Here is a 21,821-nt window from a genome sequence, read left to right as displayed (position 1 = left end):
GTATAGTCCACTGAATTCTACTTGACAAGCCCTTTCATTTGATATCCATATTGATGGGATTGAAAAAAACTAAGTTGTCCGCCATCTTGTAGCGGCGGCCATCTTGGATTCACAATAATATTGAATATGGATAATTGTATTGTCACCAGAATTAAAGGCGTATACCAAATTTCAGATCAATCGGTTAACGGGAAGAGGGTTAAATTTCAATTACTAAATGTGACCCAAACAAACAAACGGGGTGAGCTAAATAAAACCGTTTAATAAAGAAATCAGCTTCAGAGAAGCTAGTGTTAAGACACTCCGTTCCCCATTTTCTGCCGAATTCTGGAGGCATTGCGTGATGAGTGGCAAAACTCAACGCCGCGCTTTGCTTCGACATTTCATCTCCTCGAGTGAGAATCGAACCCACAACCAGTCGGTTTTACAGTCATACTCTGTGCCCCTGTGCCGCGACTGGCCTCAATTAGAGATTTTATTCCATAATACTTAAGAAGTAAATGAAATAGATAAAACCAAAACACCCTTTAAACCTACAAAATTCTCATCAGACTAATAAAAAAAGGTAAATCTATTAAACGATGTCGAGGCAGAGGTTGCTCAAAAACACGGACGTGACAGGTGTCATTTGGAGAAGGGATATTTTTGTTCCTAGCCCACAGCCGTACTTCTACGTGATCTGAAACACAATTAACCTAAGTTCATCAAACAATAAATATACCAATGCCGTCTTAAAATTAAATTTAATACTTAAATGTGAATCACGTGTTTCCTGAACCAAAGCGAGGCGAACGGAAATCGACCAGGATGGAGGATATGTATACTTTTAAGGCAACCGTCTCCTGCACTTCCAGGGTACGATGACAGGCTTTGGGTTTCTTATTTTAATAAGGCGGTGCTAGGTGTTTTGTAGTGGATGCGCGTGCGCCGTTTCCTGCGTCCAAAGGAGGACCAACCATTGTTCGCTTGGAGGGGATGTATGTGAGCTGAATGGATATGTCGAACTAAAAAACTTACGTTTAACTTTACTTACAACTGTTCAAATATATATTTTTTATTTTTGTGTCCCGTTTTTTTGGGTAGATTTATGGATTTTTTATTATGATTTTTGTGGTAGTCTTGTAGATTGTCTGGGAAGATTTGATAATATTATTTTATATTGTATAAGTAAATATTCAACCGATATTCTTGTAATATAGCTGATATGTTTTAAGTTAGGAAATCTTATGACAAATTCAATTTAATATCTAATTTTAATACCTAAATAAGCATTGTCTTGACTAAATAAATATTAATATAAATCATTAATTATCAAATAATTCGTAATCTATTGCTAAAATTTTATCGATATTTATGTTAGGTATATACATTCATCACAATATGAGAAAACGAGTAAACTTCCTCGTGGTAAGTATAATTGTATATATAAAAAAATATTTGTTCTATTTATTTAACTAGGTGTAGCAAATAATATAACGATTTCAAAGGAACATGCGTAAAAATATGTTTTAAAATAGTACACCGTCAAATACCTTGTGACCGACCGTACTTACAAGTGTTAAGGAACTCAATGGAAAACTACATCAAAGGTACTCCCGTAAAGGAACCTTACGAGTCCATCTAATGATAAATACCTAAGAATGCCTAATTGTTATTCATCTCAGCGCGTGCAGACCACGTCGCGGTGGGGAAGAGTTAATAGCCGGCGCCGCCTTCGCGCCCAGGCATATTGTACCGAGCCGTGCCCGCGAGCGCCGCTGCGCTGCCTCCGTCCACATTGCTATATAGGATATTTCAAGTTTAATTTACAAGTAAAGCCGGTGGCTGGGAAGGCAAGATGTCGGCATAGCTGATTGATATAATATACGGCTGTGTCACATCGAGCCAGCTCAATCCGCCGGCGTTCGACGTGAGAAGAAAAGAAGAAGACGAAGAATTTGAGGATGCGATCTCCCGCGGGATCATCAACGTATCCGAACGTGCCCGCGACCGTCACCTGACAGCTGTCACCGGCGGACACCGACAGTGCGCAGGCCCACATCTCCGCTACGTAGGAAAAGCGAAAATCTTTATTTATAACACACACGACCATGTTCCCGTAGAGTGCGATCGCGTGTTTTTCCTTTATTCTTATTTAACAAAAAAAAACGAAACGACAGAATGGCGAACGACGAGGTGCTAGGGCCGCGCAAGACGATGTTCGTATTAGTGATTGTTGTGGGATGTTTCGCCGTGCTGTGGCCCAGGATCCTTTCGCCACTCATCCTGGGCCACACCGCCGACCAGCTCAAGCCGAACAAGTACGACCGGGAGGCAGGTAAAGCGGTATTTTTAACTTTAGCTCAATGTCAATATCGCTGGACTGACCAAATCTAATTATAAATATCGTCGAATTAACGCATTTTTGTCATTTGGCTATAATTATGTGTGAAATTAAACGAAGGTTTCCGTAGCTTCATAGGTGAGCGATGTTTGCTGTTCTCAAGAACGAGATATTGCTATGCAAATATGACTTGGTCCAGTTGTTGACTCTGAGCATTAATGTTTACTAAAGATCTGATCGGAATGCGGTCGTTCTTACTTATATAAGGGAAATATATAAATGCATTGTGCATATTACTCATCTTTATTAATTGCGTAGATATTTTTTTTAATGTTCATAGATATATTATTTTAAAATAATAATATAAAACAATATTGTGTATTTATAGATGACAGTCGTTTTTAAATTGTAAACTATACATTCTATTGTCATGCCAGTTGTCTAATAAAGTGCTTTATTTTTTTTATTATATAAAAGTAGTATGTTCTCTGAATAATAATTTATATATATATTGATAAAAAAGTAGTCATAAAAATAATGTTATAATTGAACCATTTGTTAAAATGTTATCAGTTCTATGTAAAAAAGTTTTTATCAATTTCTTGTTGTCTAATCAAATTATTGTATTTGAATATTGTTTGACATTCCATTAATATGTATTTTCCTTTTTTTTAATGTTAATAATATTTTGATACAATCTTAATTATTAAAAGTATGAATAACTTTCTATTACTTAGGTTTATTCTGCTTAAAAAAATATTTTTGTATGAATATATTTTATTTATATGTATAATACATAAAAAAAATTGTCATAATGCAATTGTCTTTATGCAGCTTAGGCAACATACAGGCAGATATTCATAATAACAACAATTATTTTTTGTGAAAAAATTATGTATTTTGTTTGGCAAAATGTTTTTATTAACAATTATCTATTTTATGTCTTTTCCCTAAAAATATGTAATATAAAGAATTTGATCACTTCAATATTTAAATTAGATTTTTTTTCAGAAACTTTAATTATGGTTAAATTAATTTAAATAGCCTTATACATAAATAATTCTATATGTGCATATTAACAAAGTCCTACTCTAGGGTGCTGTGAAGTTATATTCGAAACCGATGTTGCTGTATTAGAATTGGTTAATGAAGTTTGCCATTCAGCACTCGGAGATGGCAAGTTCTCTTCCCATTCAGCCATAGAATGTCGTAAAGCAGTGAATGATACATGCGGAGTGGATATAGCGACTTTTGTGAAACGAAATGAAAATGTGGGAAAAACTACTAAAATGATTGTTGAAAATATGAAAAACAGTAACAGTTCTTGCTTAAGACGACATTTTGGTGTACCAGTGTACAGCCTCGGCAACCATTTTGCCATCAATTCGTGGAATTTACAAGATAGTTAGTTATTTTTATGTTTAAGCCTGGATTTTTGAATTAACAAGTGATACTAATAACTAATTAATGAAATATGTTATTTGGCTTGAAATGCAACTAACAATTACTGATAAATAATACATATTATAGTTTTAAGCTTTAAAATAACATATTTTTAACATTATATTAATTGATAAAACAAACATTTATCAAAAATTTTAACAGTATTTAAAATATACTTGATAATCATTATAAACCTTGGATGGGTTTGAAGAGGAGTGGGTTCGAGTCCCGTTACGTAAAAAGTCTAGTTCATAATTACATAGTAATTGTTCTAGAATTAAAAAAAAAAAGTTATTTTATTTTTATTTTAAAGAGTTTCAAACGTTATTTTTCTAAATGCAATCTAATTAATTATCGAGCCGTCGTCCTTGTACTCTGTCAATCATGTGCGTAGCGTAACGTCGCGTCGATACTAATTTTAGTTACTAATATAATGTGTACAATGAAAATTTGTGATGAAAAATATACTTTAAAACATATCATTTAACACATTTCCTCGCGCTGGTAACGAGGCGCGGCGTTGATGTCCGCCACTCAACACGCAACGCCTCCAGAATTCGGCAGAAAGTGGGGAATGGAGTGTCTTAACACTAGGTTCCCTCTGCCTCCCCGGACACACCGTGAAGCTGATTTAATTAATTTCTTTTATTTTATTATATGTGTTTGATTCAACTAGTCTGGAACGAATCCAAAATATTGCAAAAAAAATATTATTTTTTATATAAAGGTTGTTTCCTATTCAAATTAAAGAAAATGCAATGTTTAGTTCACCATTTACCGCGCTATGTCTATGAAAATCGGTAGATAATTATTAAAGTTTCAAATATATGCTAAATTTCATAAGCGTATATCATCCACGTTAATGTTTATTTCTCGGAAACTAATAGCAATGGAAACAGAAACTAAAAATTACACCAAGATGATTCTTTTTAATTTATATCAGCTATACTTCAAATCAGGACCAGTTCACGTGCTATCAAAATCGGTTCAGTATTTTTTGAGATATGGTACATTTATAATAGTAGTCTGTAGTAGTGTCTGACTGTCAGTTTTTGATTTCAATTAATTTATTGTTTTAACACGCTTTTATTAGGTCGAGCCATAACCAGTAACTATGTACTGAATTCTGATATCTGAAAATTTAAGAATTCTTAGTTGTATCATCATGCAACTCGCCATTTATATGTAGATTTGATGACAATACAATATATTGATACCATCTGGGGTAATGATTGGAAGATGGTTGACAGAGGACTGATGGCCCACTAGTAAACATAACACTCGTCTTATTAGTGTATTCTTCTGAAAAAAGCGTTTTTTTACTTTTTTACTCTATTCATTCAATAATCCATACCTATATTATAATTTCGAAAGTAACTCTGTCTGTCTGTCTGCCTGTCTGTCTTTTCCGCATTCAGGCCCAAACCGCTAATTCAATTGTGTTAAAACACTCATATAGAGATACGTGGGGGTCTCGGGATGAACATAGGATACTTTTTTCTCATATTTGTAATATTTTCGATATATACCAATGTATTAAAATACTTATTAATTTGACATGCAATTTACTCCGCCATGTTAATAACAACCGTCGCTATGACCGTTGCTAAGCATCAATTTGCAAAGTTTGTTGTTAGAAACGCATCTCTGTATTGAAAACTGAAAATAATTTCATAAATATATTTAATAAATATTCGTATACTTCAAGCGGGCGTAGCCGCGTTCGGGTCCACTAGTTTTTAATATATATTTTTAATTCCTTCTTTGTCTAGTGAGTAAGAACTGCTGATATACGAGATAAGTGTGTATACACTGACCGTATTGAATAACACATGTTCTAGATACTCCCAACATATTTAGTTCAAGGGCAACTGCATTATACGAATTAACTAATACAAATTTATTTTACCTAGTTTTGCATATAAAGTTTAGCCTTTTATAGATAATCGGTTGGCTGTTAAAATTTTTATTAGCAATTAACACGACAGTAAGTTAAATATGGGACGGATTGTATTGAAAATGAAATAGGTATATAAAAATATTTTTAAATATCTACCGTTATGTAGCGACTGGCTTAGAAGGGTAGACGAAAAGTAGGGAATGGAAGTGTCTTAATGAGAACAGAGTGTATTAACACTAAGTTCCTAGGCTCCCTCTGCCTGCTATGTGCGGGATACAGTATGAAGCGTGAGTCTATAATAGAGTCTATGTATTACAGAGCACAAAAATATATTTGTGTTTCAGTTAATCTGATAAGGCACAAATGCTATAAAATAATTAACAATCTCTTACAGATTCTCAACTAGTCATTTACATTCAAAATCTTTTGTGCTCATAAGATTACAAAAGTACAGAAATTCCGTAAAAATTTAATGTAGAGCAGGAAAATGGAATGGAATGTGTTGATATTTCATAACCATACCTCAAGAAAACACGGAAATCTTATATTATCACTTTGTTGTCCATCTGTCAATCTCAAGAACTCGTGGCAGTATCCAGTTGAATTTTGTAAAATATTTATTCCCAGATTTTCAGTTGTGACACAGAAAAAAAATTAAACTTCTAAGTCAACGTGATCATAATTTTAAAATTAGTACAGATCCCTCGGGGTGGACGCGTTCGACTCACACTTGGCCAGTTTTTTTATTCATATTCCTGGAAGCCTGGAGTTTAATTTTAATAATATAAAATAGCTTCATTATTCGTACAGTGTTATCGTAAGGTTCCTGTATGACCTCATTTCAATATTTTTTAAACACGTGTTTTTTGTATATTTTAACCACAAGTGTTGGGCTTAAAAACTTTATTTTTTTTTATCTCTAGGAATTTGCCATGTGTCCAGAGTAAAGTTTATATTACGTTACCAATATGACGTAATTGTAATAGCAACTCTGACAATTGACGTCACTTACTATTTTAGTTTATTATCTGTGCATTTTTAATATTTTATCTTTCTCATCTAGCAATACCGATCTCGCGAGATTTAAGGAATAAATAGTCATATTTAAATCTCGTTTTGCTGTTCCAGAGATTAGCCTCGACAAACAGAAAGATAGACTGACAAAAAGTTCAATAGTTTGTGTTTTAGTATGATTACGTTATACGTTATATAGATTTACGTGTTTATAGCGATATTTTCCAAAACTGAAGTTATTTTAAACTCACTCATAGACATGTTCAAGTTTTTATAGTTGATTTCAAATTAATTTTAAAATTTCAAAGGTAAATTATTTCAACCAGATTTCCTAAAGGTCAAATCAAATTCGATATAGAAATTTATTAGCGCTAAACAAATCAATAGATCACACTGAGTAGTGAGTAGGCTGACAGATGCAATACCTTTGCCATGTCTGGATATAACGTTGCCTATTATGTTGACAGCTGCATCCGAAGGCTTAGATTAATTAATTTTAGATGTATAATTATTATTACATATTTTGATTTAAACATAGATAATTCAATGCGATAAATGTGAGTGTAAATACTATTGTCTTAATTTTATTAGAAACCAATGTTGTGTAAATATAGTAATATTTCTTATTTTCTTAAATTAAATCAACTTCACGCTGTATCCCGCACACAGCAGGGTTGGCAGAAGGAACTTAGTGTTAAGATACTCCGTTCCCCACTTTCCGCAGGCATTGCGTGTTGAGTGGGGGACCCTCGACACTAGAGCGAAGAAATGGAAATATAAATTTAAATAACTATTTCATCTCCTCGAGTGGGGATCAAACCCTCAACCAGTCGGATTACAGTCACACTTTGTGCCCCTGCGCCGATCCTGCGACCTGAAAAATGTTTTAATAATTCTAAAAGCCACAGAGAAGACTTATGATAATTGAAATATCTGTCAAAAGATTGACTTTGAAACCTCTAAAACTTCAATTTCTATAATTCTTCTCCTTCTCATCTTCCTGTACAAGATATTTTCATGTTTTTTTGTTATTTGAAACAGATAAAGAATATACTACAATATCTTCACAATTAATTTTTTTTAAACATTTTTAAATAAAAAAAATGACCGTTTTCAAAACCAAATTGACCGGTGGTTTCTAAATTTCAACTGGCACAAGCGCAAACGATGAGATACGGTGACATCATGTTTGTCAATTGTCTAATAGATTGTGTTGTAAATGCAAATACGAGTACAGCTTTCACAACGGAGCGTATGTATGTATGTATGTATGTATGTGCGTTTGTTTGTATGTATCTACGTAACTCGTTTTAAGTGGCCTCTATACTTGGTAATACTAGAACAAAAGTTTTAACGTCCCATTGTCACTTGTTAAGGTCATTTCGTTAAGTGGCCAAAGTGTGAGAGGTAGCGGTTTGTTTGTCCATTTTTATAAAAAAATATTTAAAAAATAATGAGATAATATTTCTTTGAAGCTTTAGTGTTAACACATTCATTCAGACACCAAATATCGCGTAATTTTCAAAATATTAGTGTAAATGACGTTAATTTAAATATAATTCCCCCGAACGGGAATCGAATCCATTATAACTTTTAGAGTTAGGCGATGCACCATTGGGTCACGGTTGTTTACTCCACTCAAAATATGTGTAACTTGCCGGACTTTATCTTGGAATGGGAAGTCCCTTTTTTGTTGTTTTTTGTATATTTTTTGTGTTTTTTTCCTGTTACTGTTAAAGAACCTCGTTCACAAATGTAAAATGGCGACATTAAGATTATAAGCATATTATCTATAAATGCTTTAATTATTACTACTACTTTAGATTAACCTCTTATTTCTAAAGGTATTTCACAATGCGTAAAGTCGTGACTGAGTCGATCTCGTTATCCTGCAGAGCAGCATAAGCAGAGAAAAGCCACGCTTCACCTCATCAGAACGAGAAAATAAAAACAATTTTAAATCCGAACAGACAACCATCATTTTTGTAACTTTTAATACTGTAGATAATGATAAAGTAAATAGTTAAGCTCATCTACAACTAGAAATAACTGGATAAGTTTATATCTTGTTAAAATTCACACTGAAAGCGAGTACTTGTAATTTTTTCCACACACCGCTAATGACACCTAAATATTCTACGTGAAATGTCACTTAAGTCAGTCGTGTTGAAAGGATGATGACTGGAGAATTTGCATAAACAATTTACTTTGAAATTTTGGTACCGATACTCTATTGTTAGTTGTAATATGGTGTTGGTATTTAACAAAATTTCGGACTTTTAAAGTAAATTTTCAAAATTCTGTAGCTATTTAGTATTTTGATTAAAGTAACATTACCAGAGACATAGCTTTACATGAAAACTAGCTTACACTAGCGGCTTTGCCTTTTGTCAAATGAAAATAACTAAGAATTGTATATGAATATTAGACGCCCTTTGCCTACCCTGCCACATGCGGGATACAGCGTGAAGCTGAAAAAAAGTTCTAAATATATGGGAGCTTTTAAAAATAACTAAAATATCCTACTGTAAGCATTGGTATCCCTACAAATGTGATATTATCAATAAGGTTTGAGAGGTTATGTTTTATTTGTTTACATTTTGTCTCATGCCTAAATGAATAGAATATATGTACAATAAATTTTCCTCACAAACGGTAGGTATACGTACACAACATTATTGAATTTCCGCAATACAAGTGTTCACGAGCGTATCGTCCATCAGTTCAGTTTGCTTTGCCGCCGCTCTGTAGAGCTTTCGACCCGCTAAGATAACAGTCCTCGTGCGGTTGTCGGATACACCTTGTTTGTGGGTGTTTTCTTGTATTTTTTGCCTTTGTTTTTCTTTGTTTTTTCTTGTTTCCTTTATTTTTTTACTTTGGGAAGTTGTAGTTTTTAGAATTTAACAGAAAATGTATACTGTTTCTTTCAAATATTGTTCCTATAAAGAATGTTGTGAGTCTAATAAATTTTGGGGTCCTAATTCTATAGAGCCAGGTGGTGCAGGTTCTCCTTCTAGGGTACCTCTATGGCGTCTCCTAAGTCTGCTTAACTAAATTATAGCATATAGCATGTACCTACTATTTTTTCATAATTGTTCATCCAAAAAAAAACATTGCGTAAGGCAATCCAGTCGACACTCACCCAAGCCTGGCGTGTCCATGTACGACTACAACGGCCAACCATCTGCTTGGTGACCTCTAATTCTAGTAAACATCACATATTTGTGTTACAACGATTCATAAAACGTTTCTTAGTGACGTTTCGCTTTGGTGGGATTTGGGTTTACATAAATTAGGCAATATACCAGTCGATCTGGGTCAAATTGTGATGGGTGTAGGGCTAATTGGCACGGCTGGGATGCTTGATGGGATTGTTGCTGGTTTGAATCGTGCTCTCGGGATGGGTTTATGGATATTTTCGTTTTCTCCAATTAACTATAGGTGTTTCTAAATGACAGAAAGTGAAGAATGAGTAAAGTGTCTAAATGACAGAAAGGGAGGACAGGAGTATCCCACTTTCTTCCGAGTTCTTGAGACATTACTTGTTGAATGCGGAACTCAACGCCGCGCTTGAGTGGAAATCGAACCCACGTCCGTCGCATTTATAGTCGCAACTTATCTGTTTGCGTCACGACGGCCTCAAGATACTCCCTAAATATTATAATTCTTAATATTATTTACTCTTCTAACCTATACTAGCCTAACATACCAAAACTCATGATGTAACTTCCATCAAGCACAAACTATACGTATATTGAAGTATCTTAATTCCGTGACTCAGAGTTTAACAGCGCCACTAATTAGGATATGAGTGGATTTCATAGAGAACGCCCATTTTTATCATATTAGGTGGTAGGTACCTAAGGTCTATTTATAACGCAGAGTAGGTAACCTAATATTTTTAAGGTATAAATCTTTTAAAATTACATTGAGATTTTTCTTCAAGTTATTAATGTCTTTACATATAATATGACCAAATCTTTGTTGAGGCCAGTCGTGGCGTAAACAGGTTGTTGATTTTTTTTTTAAATGTTCATTACTTCGCTTTGGTGTTGAGGCAAAGCGGGGAGTTAAGTTGCGCCACTCAAGACGCAATGCCTCCAGAATTAAGCGGAAAGTGGGATCTTAACACTCGGCTCCCTCTGCCTATCCTGCTCTATGTGGAATATTTTTTTAGGAATAAACCTTTTTAAGCTATATTGTGACTTTTATTTTTAACAATTTTTGTGTGAATAGCATTATTTTTCGTCCTATAATAAGTAACTCATTTTTAAATTATAATTATTTTAGGAATAGCCTTTGTCTAACGGAAGTTCTTATTTTAAGATATTAATAAGTAGGGAACGGAGTGTTTTATCACTAGGTTCCCTTCGTGTTCCCTGCCTGCGTGAATGCTTTTTTAGAATTATACCATACCATAACCAGAATGTTAAAATAAATAGATATAAGTAAATTGTGACGTCACTTTGCTTATAACTTTTTCTGTCTTCTTGTTCATTTGTTTGTGCTTACATTATTTCAAAGAATGCCAATTATTAATACATTAATAAATATAAATTAAAGTGTATTTTTTTAATTTTATGCAGTTATTAATTAAAACATCCTCTCCACAGCGATAAAACAAGAACGGCCACCTATCCGCATGGCGCCGCACCCGGCGTTGCGCGAGCGCGGTAGAGCCATCCCACCCGGGGCGCCACCTGCAGTGCGCCCCACACCACTGCCCCCCCACGTCAGGGTACGGTCCCCCCTATCTGTTTACTACGAACAGGATGTTAAGGTATTTACGGGAAGTACTAGCTTGGCTTGGCAGGAATGGCAGGTAGGGTTTTGAAGGTCTATATGATAATTGTACACCTGTATGTAATTTTTTATACACATAAAAGCATAGATTATTGATATGTTTTAAACGTTGAACTAAAAAGAAGTGTCTTTCTGTAACTTTCATAAAGCCGTACTGTGTAAGTTTTGGATAATTACAAATATTTATCTAGTTTTTAACTTGGTACAGGGTAACCTTATGATACATCACTCCTTTCTCTATTTACCTATAAATGCCTCGGTTGTAGATTCGGTTCCCACTCGCAGGAAGTAATTATTTAATATTATCATTTCGATCGTTTTGGTTCTGCAAGTCAAAATTAAAATGTTGTTGTTTTATTTAATACTAGTGGACCCGGACGCGGCTACGCCTGCTTAAACTATAAGAATATTTATTAACTATATTTTCAGTTTTCAATAGAATTAGTAAGAAAATATAAGCTTAAATAATCAAAAATAATAATAAGTAGAGACATATTATTAGAAAAAATATCTGAGAAATTGAAAACCAACATAAGAAGTAAAAATAACTACAAATTAAGTAAAAATATCATAAGAAGTAAAAATAACCCGTACCTAAAAACTACCTACAAGGATATTTTTTGCCAGCAATATCAAATAAAATAAGAAGAGAACCAAAGTGTATTTTAAATTAATTATAAACAGCAAATAAAGTTCGAAAATGTAATAAAACCATCAACGTCATCTGCCCGTTCGCGTAGGTCATACTATACCGCTCGTAGGCTAGGTCATTTCGAATCAGTGACATCTCCTTACTTATTTATTAGAATGTTATACAGTAAACTATAATTTCAATAGATAAAATGCTATAATGTTTATTTTCATAAGGATGAATATCTAAATGTCGCGGTAACGGTTGCGTAGCGACGCGACGGTTGTTATTAACATGGCAGAATAAATTGCATGTCAAATTAAAAAGTACTTTAAAATATATTAATTTATATGTGTAATGTAATGTTATATAGCCTATAGCACTTCTGAAGAATGCAGCTTTCATACAAAACAAAAACAATGTAAATCGGACCAGTAGATCCAGAGATCTTAGCGTTCAAACAAACAAACAAACAAACATACTCTTCCGCTTTATTATATTAGTATAGATTTTAATTAATATATATATTTAATAAAAATGTAGGTTATTTTTTTATTTATTTTTAAACTAAATTCATATAGACCTTCAAAGGAAGATTTAATATTTTTTAATCTCTGAAGCAGCTTCGCGTTACTCAACCGTCGCTATTAATACAAAGGTAAGTAGCATATACATATACTTAATGCTTTTTAGCATAGTTATTATTAATAAATTACATATACTTTTATTAATTAAGTAAAATAAATATTATTTTTTATATGAAAAGTGAATAACAGCTAATTAGTAAAAAAATAAATAATAAAAATGTTTTTGTTGAATTTAATCGAACTTTAACTATTTTAGATATGCATAACAATTATTTATTAATTAAATTCTTGATCACAAACGAAAGTGAGTTTTAGTCATGTAATCGAACCATTAACCCGACCTTTTACAATTAGATACTCTGTCACTGCTGCTACGCCATGATGGCCTCACGGGTATTTATATGACCTAAAAAAATCGAAGTAAAAAGTAACGTATGATATTTGATACAATTGAACTACAAGAGCCAAAGTGAATTCAGTAATCATAAATTTATCTTATATATAACATTATATTGTTTATTTTTAACATTTTTAGAAAAATAAATGTTGAAGCCAGTCGTGGCGCAGGGGCTCAAAGTGTGACTGTAAAATGGACTGGTTGTGGATTCGATCTTTACTCGAAGAGATGAAATATCTATTTAAATTTATATTTTCATTTCTTTGCTCTGATGTGGAGGCAAAGCGCGGCGTTGAGTTCCGCCACTCAACACGCAATGCCCCCAGAATTCGGCGGAAAGTGGGAAATGGAGTGTCTTAACACTAGAGTCCCTGTTGTATGCGGGATTCAGCTTGAACCTGAAGATAATATAACAAATGCGTACTACAATGTCAAAATAAACATAGAGTTACTACTGTCGTCTGCGTGTGCGCAGTGTTGGCGTCCTTCGACTGTAGCGCAATGTATAGGTTGGAGCGGGTTATTTATTTCTTTTATTTGTAGGAATTATATACTGGTATATATGTACGTCCAATTAACTGGATCACAGGAACAATGGATTATATCAAAGCAAACTACGTGATGTTAATTGTGTGAGCGTTTGTTCCTCGTTAAACAGACTCTCCGACGCAAAAATATTTTTTCAATTTGTACAAGTAGTTTCTGAGATTATTGTGCTCAACCAAACCAACTAACTCTTCAGCTTTGTAATATTAGTATAAACATAAATGATATTAGATGTAAACGCCCTACGCTAACACCTTGCGGTGGTGTCAGTACGCATGATGTCATTCTCATTATTTTTGGACCTCGGCTCGGGATGTGACTAGCTGGCGTACATCATGCCCTATTATAATGTTATAAACTTATAATTTATAATGCGTTACGAGACGTCCCCTCGCTGTGAGGAGTGTTCTGGGGAACCTAGAGGAACCCCGTACAGTATTTATTGTTTTATTTATTCCGAAAAATGACAACAAAAGAAAGATTGAAATTCCTGGCCTATAAGACAAGGCACTTTGGAAATCTACTCCTGCCCTGTATCTATGTTATCGTAAAATTTTGCCTCAAACGAATTTCGAACCAGCAACCACCGCCGCGATGACATCGACATTATTAATAGAATGACAAGATTAACATATTCTTCTAATACAAAAGTACTGTAGATCATCCATTACGTTGACTGGCGTTTGTAAGTAACAAGACTTATTGTTTGAGCCAACGCGAGGTGACATGACAAGTGCCACCTGGCGGGCTGTCGAACACCTATATATGGTTTAGATCTGCATATTATGTTTTACATACCTACATTTAATTATTGATCCGTGTGTGTGATGGGAATTTAAATTAAAAAATATAAAAAGAAATCTAAATTCACTTCAAGTTATTGGACAAATGCTCTTGACAAACAGACATACGGACAACGAAATTTATACGCGAAAAATCATATCTTTTTGCTCAATAGAATCTCATTTAAACCGTTGCGTCTGGATTGTTCCAAACGCCAAAGAGACGCGGGTTCAAATCCCTGTTAGTTTAAACTTTTATACGTTTTCTTAAAAAGTATTAATATAACTATTTTTCTCATTTACTTAACAACAAAATAGATATTTAAAAATTAACTTTACCGTTCCACAATGTCAAACACCAAACAAAAATATATTGAACGTAGCATTATGGTCATTTCGGTCAAAGACCGAGTATTTGCATTACAAAGAAGGATTTGGTAGCTTTTGTTATATACTTGCCAGTAGGTATGTCATCACTTGAACTGTTCGTGTTAATTGTGTAAAAAAGGTTATATTGGGAAGTATTTTTTTTATTCAAAAAAAATGTCGCAATGAGTTTCTTGCACGGGTTCCTCGTGTTTGACGCAGAGGGAACCTAGTATTAAGATACAGCTTTAAGTTAACAGAATCACCTCCTCCGTTCCGCACTTTCTGCCGAATTCTGGAGGTATTGGCTCTGACTAGGGATAAAGCGTGAAGTTTAAGTTAAGTAAGTTCCTCGAGTGGGGATCGAACCCACAACCGTCGCATTACAGTTACTCACACCCTTGAGCCGCTGCGCCACGGCAGCCTTAAAGTCGAAACTTACTCGAAAATTAATTTTGCAATTATAATATTACTGATGATTATAATATTTTGGATGGATGCGAGAAACCCAAGGCCGGGATGGTTGGTTTGGCTTGATGAGGGAGGCCTACGTTCAGCAGTTGGCGATGGGCTGATGAAAAATATTACTTATAAATTAATATTTTGAATTTTGTTAATTTCATAATGATTAACAAGACGCTTCTTCTAAGTAAATAGTTAGCGTCTCACAAAAAAGATATTTTCCCCAGAGGGAAAGAGAAGTTATTAACGAAATGCTATACGATTTTTTTTTCTATTTTTTTTTTCGGTCTTTAATGCTGTTAGCCCTATTGGCCTTTACAGCGACACCGGGTGGGTAGGGAAGAGGGTACTCTGTCCCTGAAAATATGCAGGCACTGTGTGGCTGCCTGTGGGAGTGCCGACGACGCAAGGGCGCCCCCTGCGGGGCTCGAAATTTTTTTTCTACATAATCGAATGTACTTATATTTTCAATCTGAACGTAACGATAGCGCGATTTATAGATTATATGTAGATTTATATAGCATAGCAGGGTAGGCAGAGGGAACCTAGAAACTAGTTATAAGACAAACTGTTCCCATTAAGACACTTTTCTTCCCTATTTTCCTCCGAATTTTGATGATATTGCAGAGCAGTAAAACATAACAACGTGCTTTGTCTAGAACTAGTACTAGAACTAGAAAATGAAAATATTAAATATTTCATTTCCTCGAATGGGAATCGTACCCGCAACCTGTCGCGTTTACAATCGCTTCATCTTCTACACCACGACTGACCTCAGGATTTGGTCATAAAGAAATCTGCTATCTTTTATTTAAAACTAGGTATTTTAAACTATTAAAATTATTTTCAATTACTAGAAATTTGTATTTGACTAAAATAATGCAATTTCAAGTAAATTATTATACAAATTAAGTGATATGACATTAGATAATCCATCTCCCGTCCGTCTTGTTACGAAGGTTTGCGGCTTCTTCAATAAATCATGAACATTATATTCATCTAACTCTAAGTGGTTTAGTTTCATCACGTCATCTCTATTTAATTATAAAAGGAGATTTGAGGTCTTAGTGGCGCAGTGACATTACGTCTGAATGTAGGCAAAGGTTATGGGTTCGATTTTTAGTCGTAGAATTAATTATTTCCTCGTTCTGGTAACAAGACAAACTTAGTCAGTCGGTGTCAGACTTAGCCGGGGCGGATTAAGGGAAACGAAGTGTTTTGATGCGTGATAGAGAGTGAAGACAGAAAATAAAAACGAAGGTTTTGAATATTAAGATTATTTATTGAATAAATATTATAATTTAACATTATAAACTATTACATTTAGTTTACCTTATACCTTACGCCTATAAGATGAATTGAATCATTTGATAAGTTTTGCAATCGTGATGTATGTGGGTATGTGGGAGTGTCTTTCACGGTTCGTTTGGCATTGCGTGTTGAGTAGCGGAACTGAACGCCGCATGTTGTTGTTGTTGATATATGATCTAATGTATTGATATGATAGAAATCAATAAAAACGAGAAACATCCGTCCACATTAAAATTTGGTAGCTCCAGTATAAACAGGAAACCGCGGAGCGACGTTTATAAATTTTCAATTTTAGTTTCAGTTCAGTTCACGTCGGTATATCGTCGGTCATTGCTTTTTACGGTTTTTAAAGAAAAAATATTACTGAAAATTAAGTTTTCATTATAAAAAAGTATACTAAGAATTAGTGTTAATTTTTAAGAAACGTGCCAAATGGAACACAAAAAGGTTTGTTTATGTAATCAGTATATTATGAAAAGCTTTGGTTATCGAGTAATTGAGGGAAAAGGCACAAACGAAACTGCTGGACTTGTACGTTGTGTACCTAATTATATTTGCCGAAATTCTTACAGGAATGAATAAAATTTTGAAATATATATTTTTCATAACTTGTGATATACTTATTTTTTTAAGAATATTGAAAAATAGGTTATTACGATTGGTTACAATGAGTTTCCTGTTGAATAATTTCGATTTTTTGGACAATGATCAAGCCAGCTGACACAGTCACTGGGTTTGACACCTTTGTAGCGCGGACTAGGTAATTATGTCTAAGAACTTCAAGTTGCAGGTTCAAAATCGATTTATTATAATCATACCACGTAAATAGTCAACAAAGTGATCCTATAAAAGAGTTTCTTCTTAACTTTTGATATACGGAACCCTAAAAATTGGAAGTATATCAATATAATAAATATTTGGAAACGTTATTTAGGATGAATGTGTAAATTATAAATATATATTCTACAATATACAAACACCTATTGAAGCTCACCTAATAATTGTTTAGAGGTTAACCTAACAGTTTCACAACTAGTTTACAAGGCAACTTTAGTGCTTAGAATTATATGACTGACATTACGATTATATAAATAATGTGGAACTATATACATATTTGTAATGTATTTTATCATTGGGTACCTATATTAAAAATAATAATTCCTGTTTGATTCAATAGGCCTAAATAATTTTCACTTACTAAAAAAAGTATCGGCCAATTGCAAGTCGGATGAAGCATGAAGGGTACCGTAGCAATGGGTTCGATTTCCAGTCGGTGGAATGAGTTATTTTCATTTACTCTCTCTAGTAACAAGACAAGGTGCAGCGTTGTCTCCAAAAATTGGCGGAAAAAAGGGGAGCTGACTCTACGAAATGAACTAATACTATGTCTAGGCCTACCCTGTTGAAGCTTGAAGCGGAATATATTTAAATAACTATTTTTAAATATTACATAATATCATTATTATATGAGATATTTGAAAGCAAATATGAGGCTTTCATTACTCAATATTCAATAACGATGTAAGTAAATTTACACTCGTAAAATTATACCTATAGCCCTAAATTATTGAGAAATGTTCATAAATTACGTAATTCCTACTATGTTTCTGTCAAATGGAAATAACGATGGTACAACACTAGGTCTAGTGATGTTTCGTGTAATATGTATTTGCAATATCGAAGAGCAATTCGTTATTAAAATTTGTAGTTAATATTTTGTTTCATTTACATTTTTAATGCCTTTATTTTTGAAATGTTGCAGGAAGAGATAGCTTAGTGGTACTTACTATCTTTTTCCGTTTAAATAGAATAATTGACTTGAATTCCTTTTAATTATTTAAGAACTCACTTTCGTTTGTATAATGGTATCTTATATTATAATACTTTTTTTCTCGAAACTTTCTTAAGGACTGACATTCCTATCCTGCTATATGCGGAGAAAAGCGTGAAGTTATTTAAAAAAAAATCTAATTATCCACTCTCTTTTCTACAGCCTCCACCAATCCCGGGCATGAGACCGCCTCTAGGTTCCCCCGGAGGTCCTGTCACGGCGCCGAAGTCGTCAATGGGCTTCGTAATGCCTATATACACTATATGTATTTTGATATTCTTCGTGTACACGCTTAGCAAGGTCAGTACGGTTACTATAATTTTATATTTCTTGAGTATTTTTTGGTATTCAAAACAATGAAGGAATTGCAATGCCTACAGAATTGGACGGAAAGTGGGAAACGAGTGTCTAACACACCCCGCTGTGTGCGGGATGCAGCGTGAAGCCAATTATTTTTATTTAAATATATTTATATTCAAATAGATATTCTTCAAACGCGCCGTGTCGCCCTACGAGCATGTAGCACCCGACCCTCAGTTCCGTAGACGCGTGTTCAGAGATGATTCCAGGACTACACCCGATCAATTGGGTAAGATTTTTTTATTATACTTCTTTATACTAACAAGAATAGTTTTGGTTAAAAAAATATATCGTTATCTTATTAGCAGACAAAAACTGGATTATTATTTCGTGGATGAACGTTAATGGTTATATTACGAGTGTATAAATGTAAAAAAATAGTACGATTTAAAGAAAAAAGTTCCGAGTAAATAACAGATATAGAACTCAAAACCATAACGTTTAGTATCAAAAATCACGAGAGATATATATATTTCTAGCACAAAGATCCTGACAGCCTAGTGAAAAAACGCTCTTTTCCCTTTAAGACACTTCCTTTCCCCGCTTTCCGCCGTATTCTGAAAGCGTTGAATAGCGGAATTCAACGCCGCGATTTACCTCATTACCAGAGCGAGGCAATGCAAATATCAAACAATTTTATACCCTGAGTGGGAATCGAACTTATAACCTGTCGCACGCTTGTGTCCCAGCTCCACGACTGGCCTCTGTATATTTTTTTAATTAGAATTATTTTCACAACGCACGCGCAGGTCACAGAGAGGCGGATACAAGTGAGTATATAAATATTATTAAAACACATTAAATATGTACGGTTAACACTAATTAGTTAGAGGAAAAAACTTAGTTGATAAAGGTTTTTGATAACAAAAAAATATTGTAATAACATTATTATGTTAGATTATAATTAAAAATAATAAAATTACTTTATGCCCTTAAAATTGGTAATGTAGACAGATAAATAATAATTTCGAATTCTTTTGAGGGCTTACACCGCAGCTTCTTCTTCCTGGCATTAATCCCGGCTATTGCCAGGGTCTGCCTTTCTAGTCAAACTACTCCACTTTGCACGATCTTTTGCGTCCTCGGTGGTTAGACCATTGGCTCTCATGTCCTGCATCACAACATCCAACCAGCGCTTCCTTGGGCGTCCGGGAGGTCGCGTCCCAGACGCCGCAGCGTCTGTGCTTTAAAGTCTTAAAACACGCAAGTTTTAGGTACGAAAAAAATATTCCAAATGTTTTATAAATTTGCACTTCTGCATATTGTATCATAAAAGTACATCATTTGTTAAGTATTTACGGCAACACCACGTTAAAAGTACATTCGTATAATATCCTACTTATGATATACATTTCTCAAAACATTTTCGGGTAGACGGTAGACTGTCGATGCAGGACTTGGTCAATTTTATGCTATTATTAAACTACATTATCTTAGATGTAAATGTCCTTAAAAAATAGTTATCGACGTTAACTCCTTTAGTTAATGGCTATAGTTTCAGTATAATGATATTACAGTGGTCCCACGATCATTTTAATTTGATATTTTTACAAATATTAGCTTTTTGATTTGTGTTTTCATGGTTTTATCAGGGTAAACAGCGAGAACCTAGTTTTGAAACACTCCGTTCTTAATTAATTTAATTGAAATTGAAATTGAAATTAAAAAATATGAGTTAAACATCATATAATACTTACATATATAAATAATTTGCAAAGGGGACGCCGAGCTCGCCGCCCTGAGAGCCCGTCTGGCGGAAACGGAACGGGCAATGCAAAGAATTGTTGGACAACTCGCGAGGCGCGACGCGGTATATTACTAATCTATACTTTTCGATTTGGTATCCCTTTAATAAAGGTATTAGAAGTACCTAATAATTATTGAATTTACTATATTCGTATAATATAGTCAGTCAAGTCAATGTCTCAGTCAGTCAAGTCAGTCTAGTAACTAAAATAAATGCAAAGAAACAATAACAACTAATAAAACATATAAGTTCCTTAGTAACTCTTACTTACTTTTTCATAATAGTACAAGTTTTACATAACAATAAAACTTGTATTATTGTGGAGAGACGATGCACAGCATCTGTGAGAGGGCGCTGTATACTTCCCTTTGATTATCCAATGATTTTCACTTCCGGTTGCTGTCTTCGACCAATCAGCGATCGCCGGAAGTCACGTGGTCTCAGGTGGTAGGGCGCCGGAACGTATAATAGGCGACACTACGCTTCTTACCTCATAGCAGATTCTCACCAGGAGCCTTAAAATGATGCTGTGCATCGTCTCTCCACAATAATACAAGTTTTATTGTTATGTAAAACTTGTACTATTATTTGGGATGTGACGATGCACAGCATCTGTGAGAGACGTGTTTATAACTCCTGGTGACCACGCACGACGCTATGTGATCTAAATCAGAATGATTGTATAAACTGATTCTGATACATTCAGATAAATTGATCTGTAAAACCACAAAAAACATGAGTAACATTGTTTTATTTATAAGCAAATTGTTAATTGCTTAATTTTTTTAATTCAATTAATAATCGCTCTGCCGGAAGCTGAGCCAAAATAATCTAACTTCAATTATTAGATTTACTTATAATTTGCATACAAACAAATTTTAAAAGATGATCCGCAACTCGCTGATAAGCATGAGTAGGAAAGGAAGCTCGCATAACCGTCTAAATAATAAAGCTAGACGTGCTCACTTCTTTTGATAATAATTTAATAACCTGTTTATATAAGTATTCATTATTATTCATGAAGCCCTTGCGTAGCCTCACCTCTAAGTTACACAACAAAATTGTTACCTTTTGTAGCCTGTTTCCGGTGGTCTAGCTAGTTTCTTAATGTAGAACCTAGAAAAACATTTTTCTTAGGATGACACCACCGTCTCTAGAGCGTAATTTTCGACAGGTCACCTGTTTCACCAAAATATTTCTAAACGAGATATGATGTTAGAAGTACGAGCAGGATCGAAATGACAATGAAAATGTCGTCCGGTCTATTGGAAACCATCTCCGGCTCAGACAGCGGGTCGTAGATAGAACCGGCAACCAA

General features: G+C 34.1%; 1 protein-coding gene across 11 annotated transcripts in view; it reads left to right on the top strand.

The window, feature by feature from the left end:
* The first annotated feature begins 2,015 nt into the window (after positions 1 to 2,015).
* The window catches only part of RIC-3 (RIC3 acetylcholine receptor chaperone), a 33,242-nt gene continuing 13,436 nt past the window's right edge, over positions 2,016 to 21,821 (top strand). The window contains exons 1-7 of one of the 11 annotated variants that reach the window (XM_085197409.1): positions 2,016 to 2,317; positions 3,419 to 3,727; positions 11,294 to 11,418; positions 18,559 to 18,696; positions 18,880 to 18,985; positions 19,506 to 19,526; positions 20,475 to 20,566. In XM_085197409.1, the coding sequence (XP_085053535.1) occupies positions 2,161 to 2,317; positions 3,419 to 3,727; positions 11,294 to 11,418; positions 18,559 to 18,696; positions 18,880 to 18,985; positions 19,506 to 19,526; positions 20,475 to 20,566 (948 nt within the window). In that variant the 5' untranslated portion in view covers positions 2,016 to 2,160. Of the gene's footprint in view, positions 2,318 to 3,418; positions 3,728 to 11,293; positions 11,461 to 18,558; positions 18,697 to 18,879; positions 18,986 to 19,505; positions 19,527 to 20,474; positions 20,567 to 21,821 lie in introns of all 11 variants that reach the window. The other 10 variants (XM_085197405.1, XM_085197412.1, XM_085197411.1 and 7 more) reach the window with 10 other exon arrangements.

Source organism: Heliconius melpomene, chromosome 14 (genome assembly GCF_056956725.1).
Source record: "Heliconius melpomene rosina isolate 202511_hmr_F chromosome 14, ASM5695672v1, whole genome shotgun sequence".
In the NCBI taxonomy this organism is placed as follows: Eukaryota; Metazoa; Arthropoda; class Insecta; order Lepidoptera; family Nymphalidae; genus Heliconius; species Heliconius melpomene.
The sequence above is the reverse complement of the archived record's forward strand: the minus strand, read 5'-3'. Positions and strand labels throughout refer to the sequence as shown.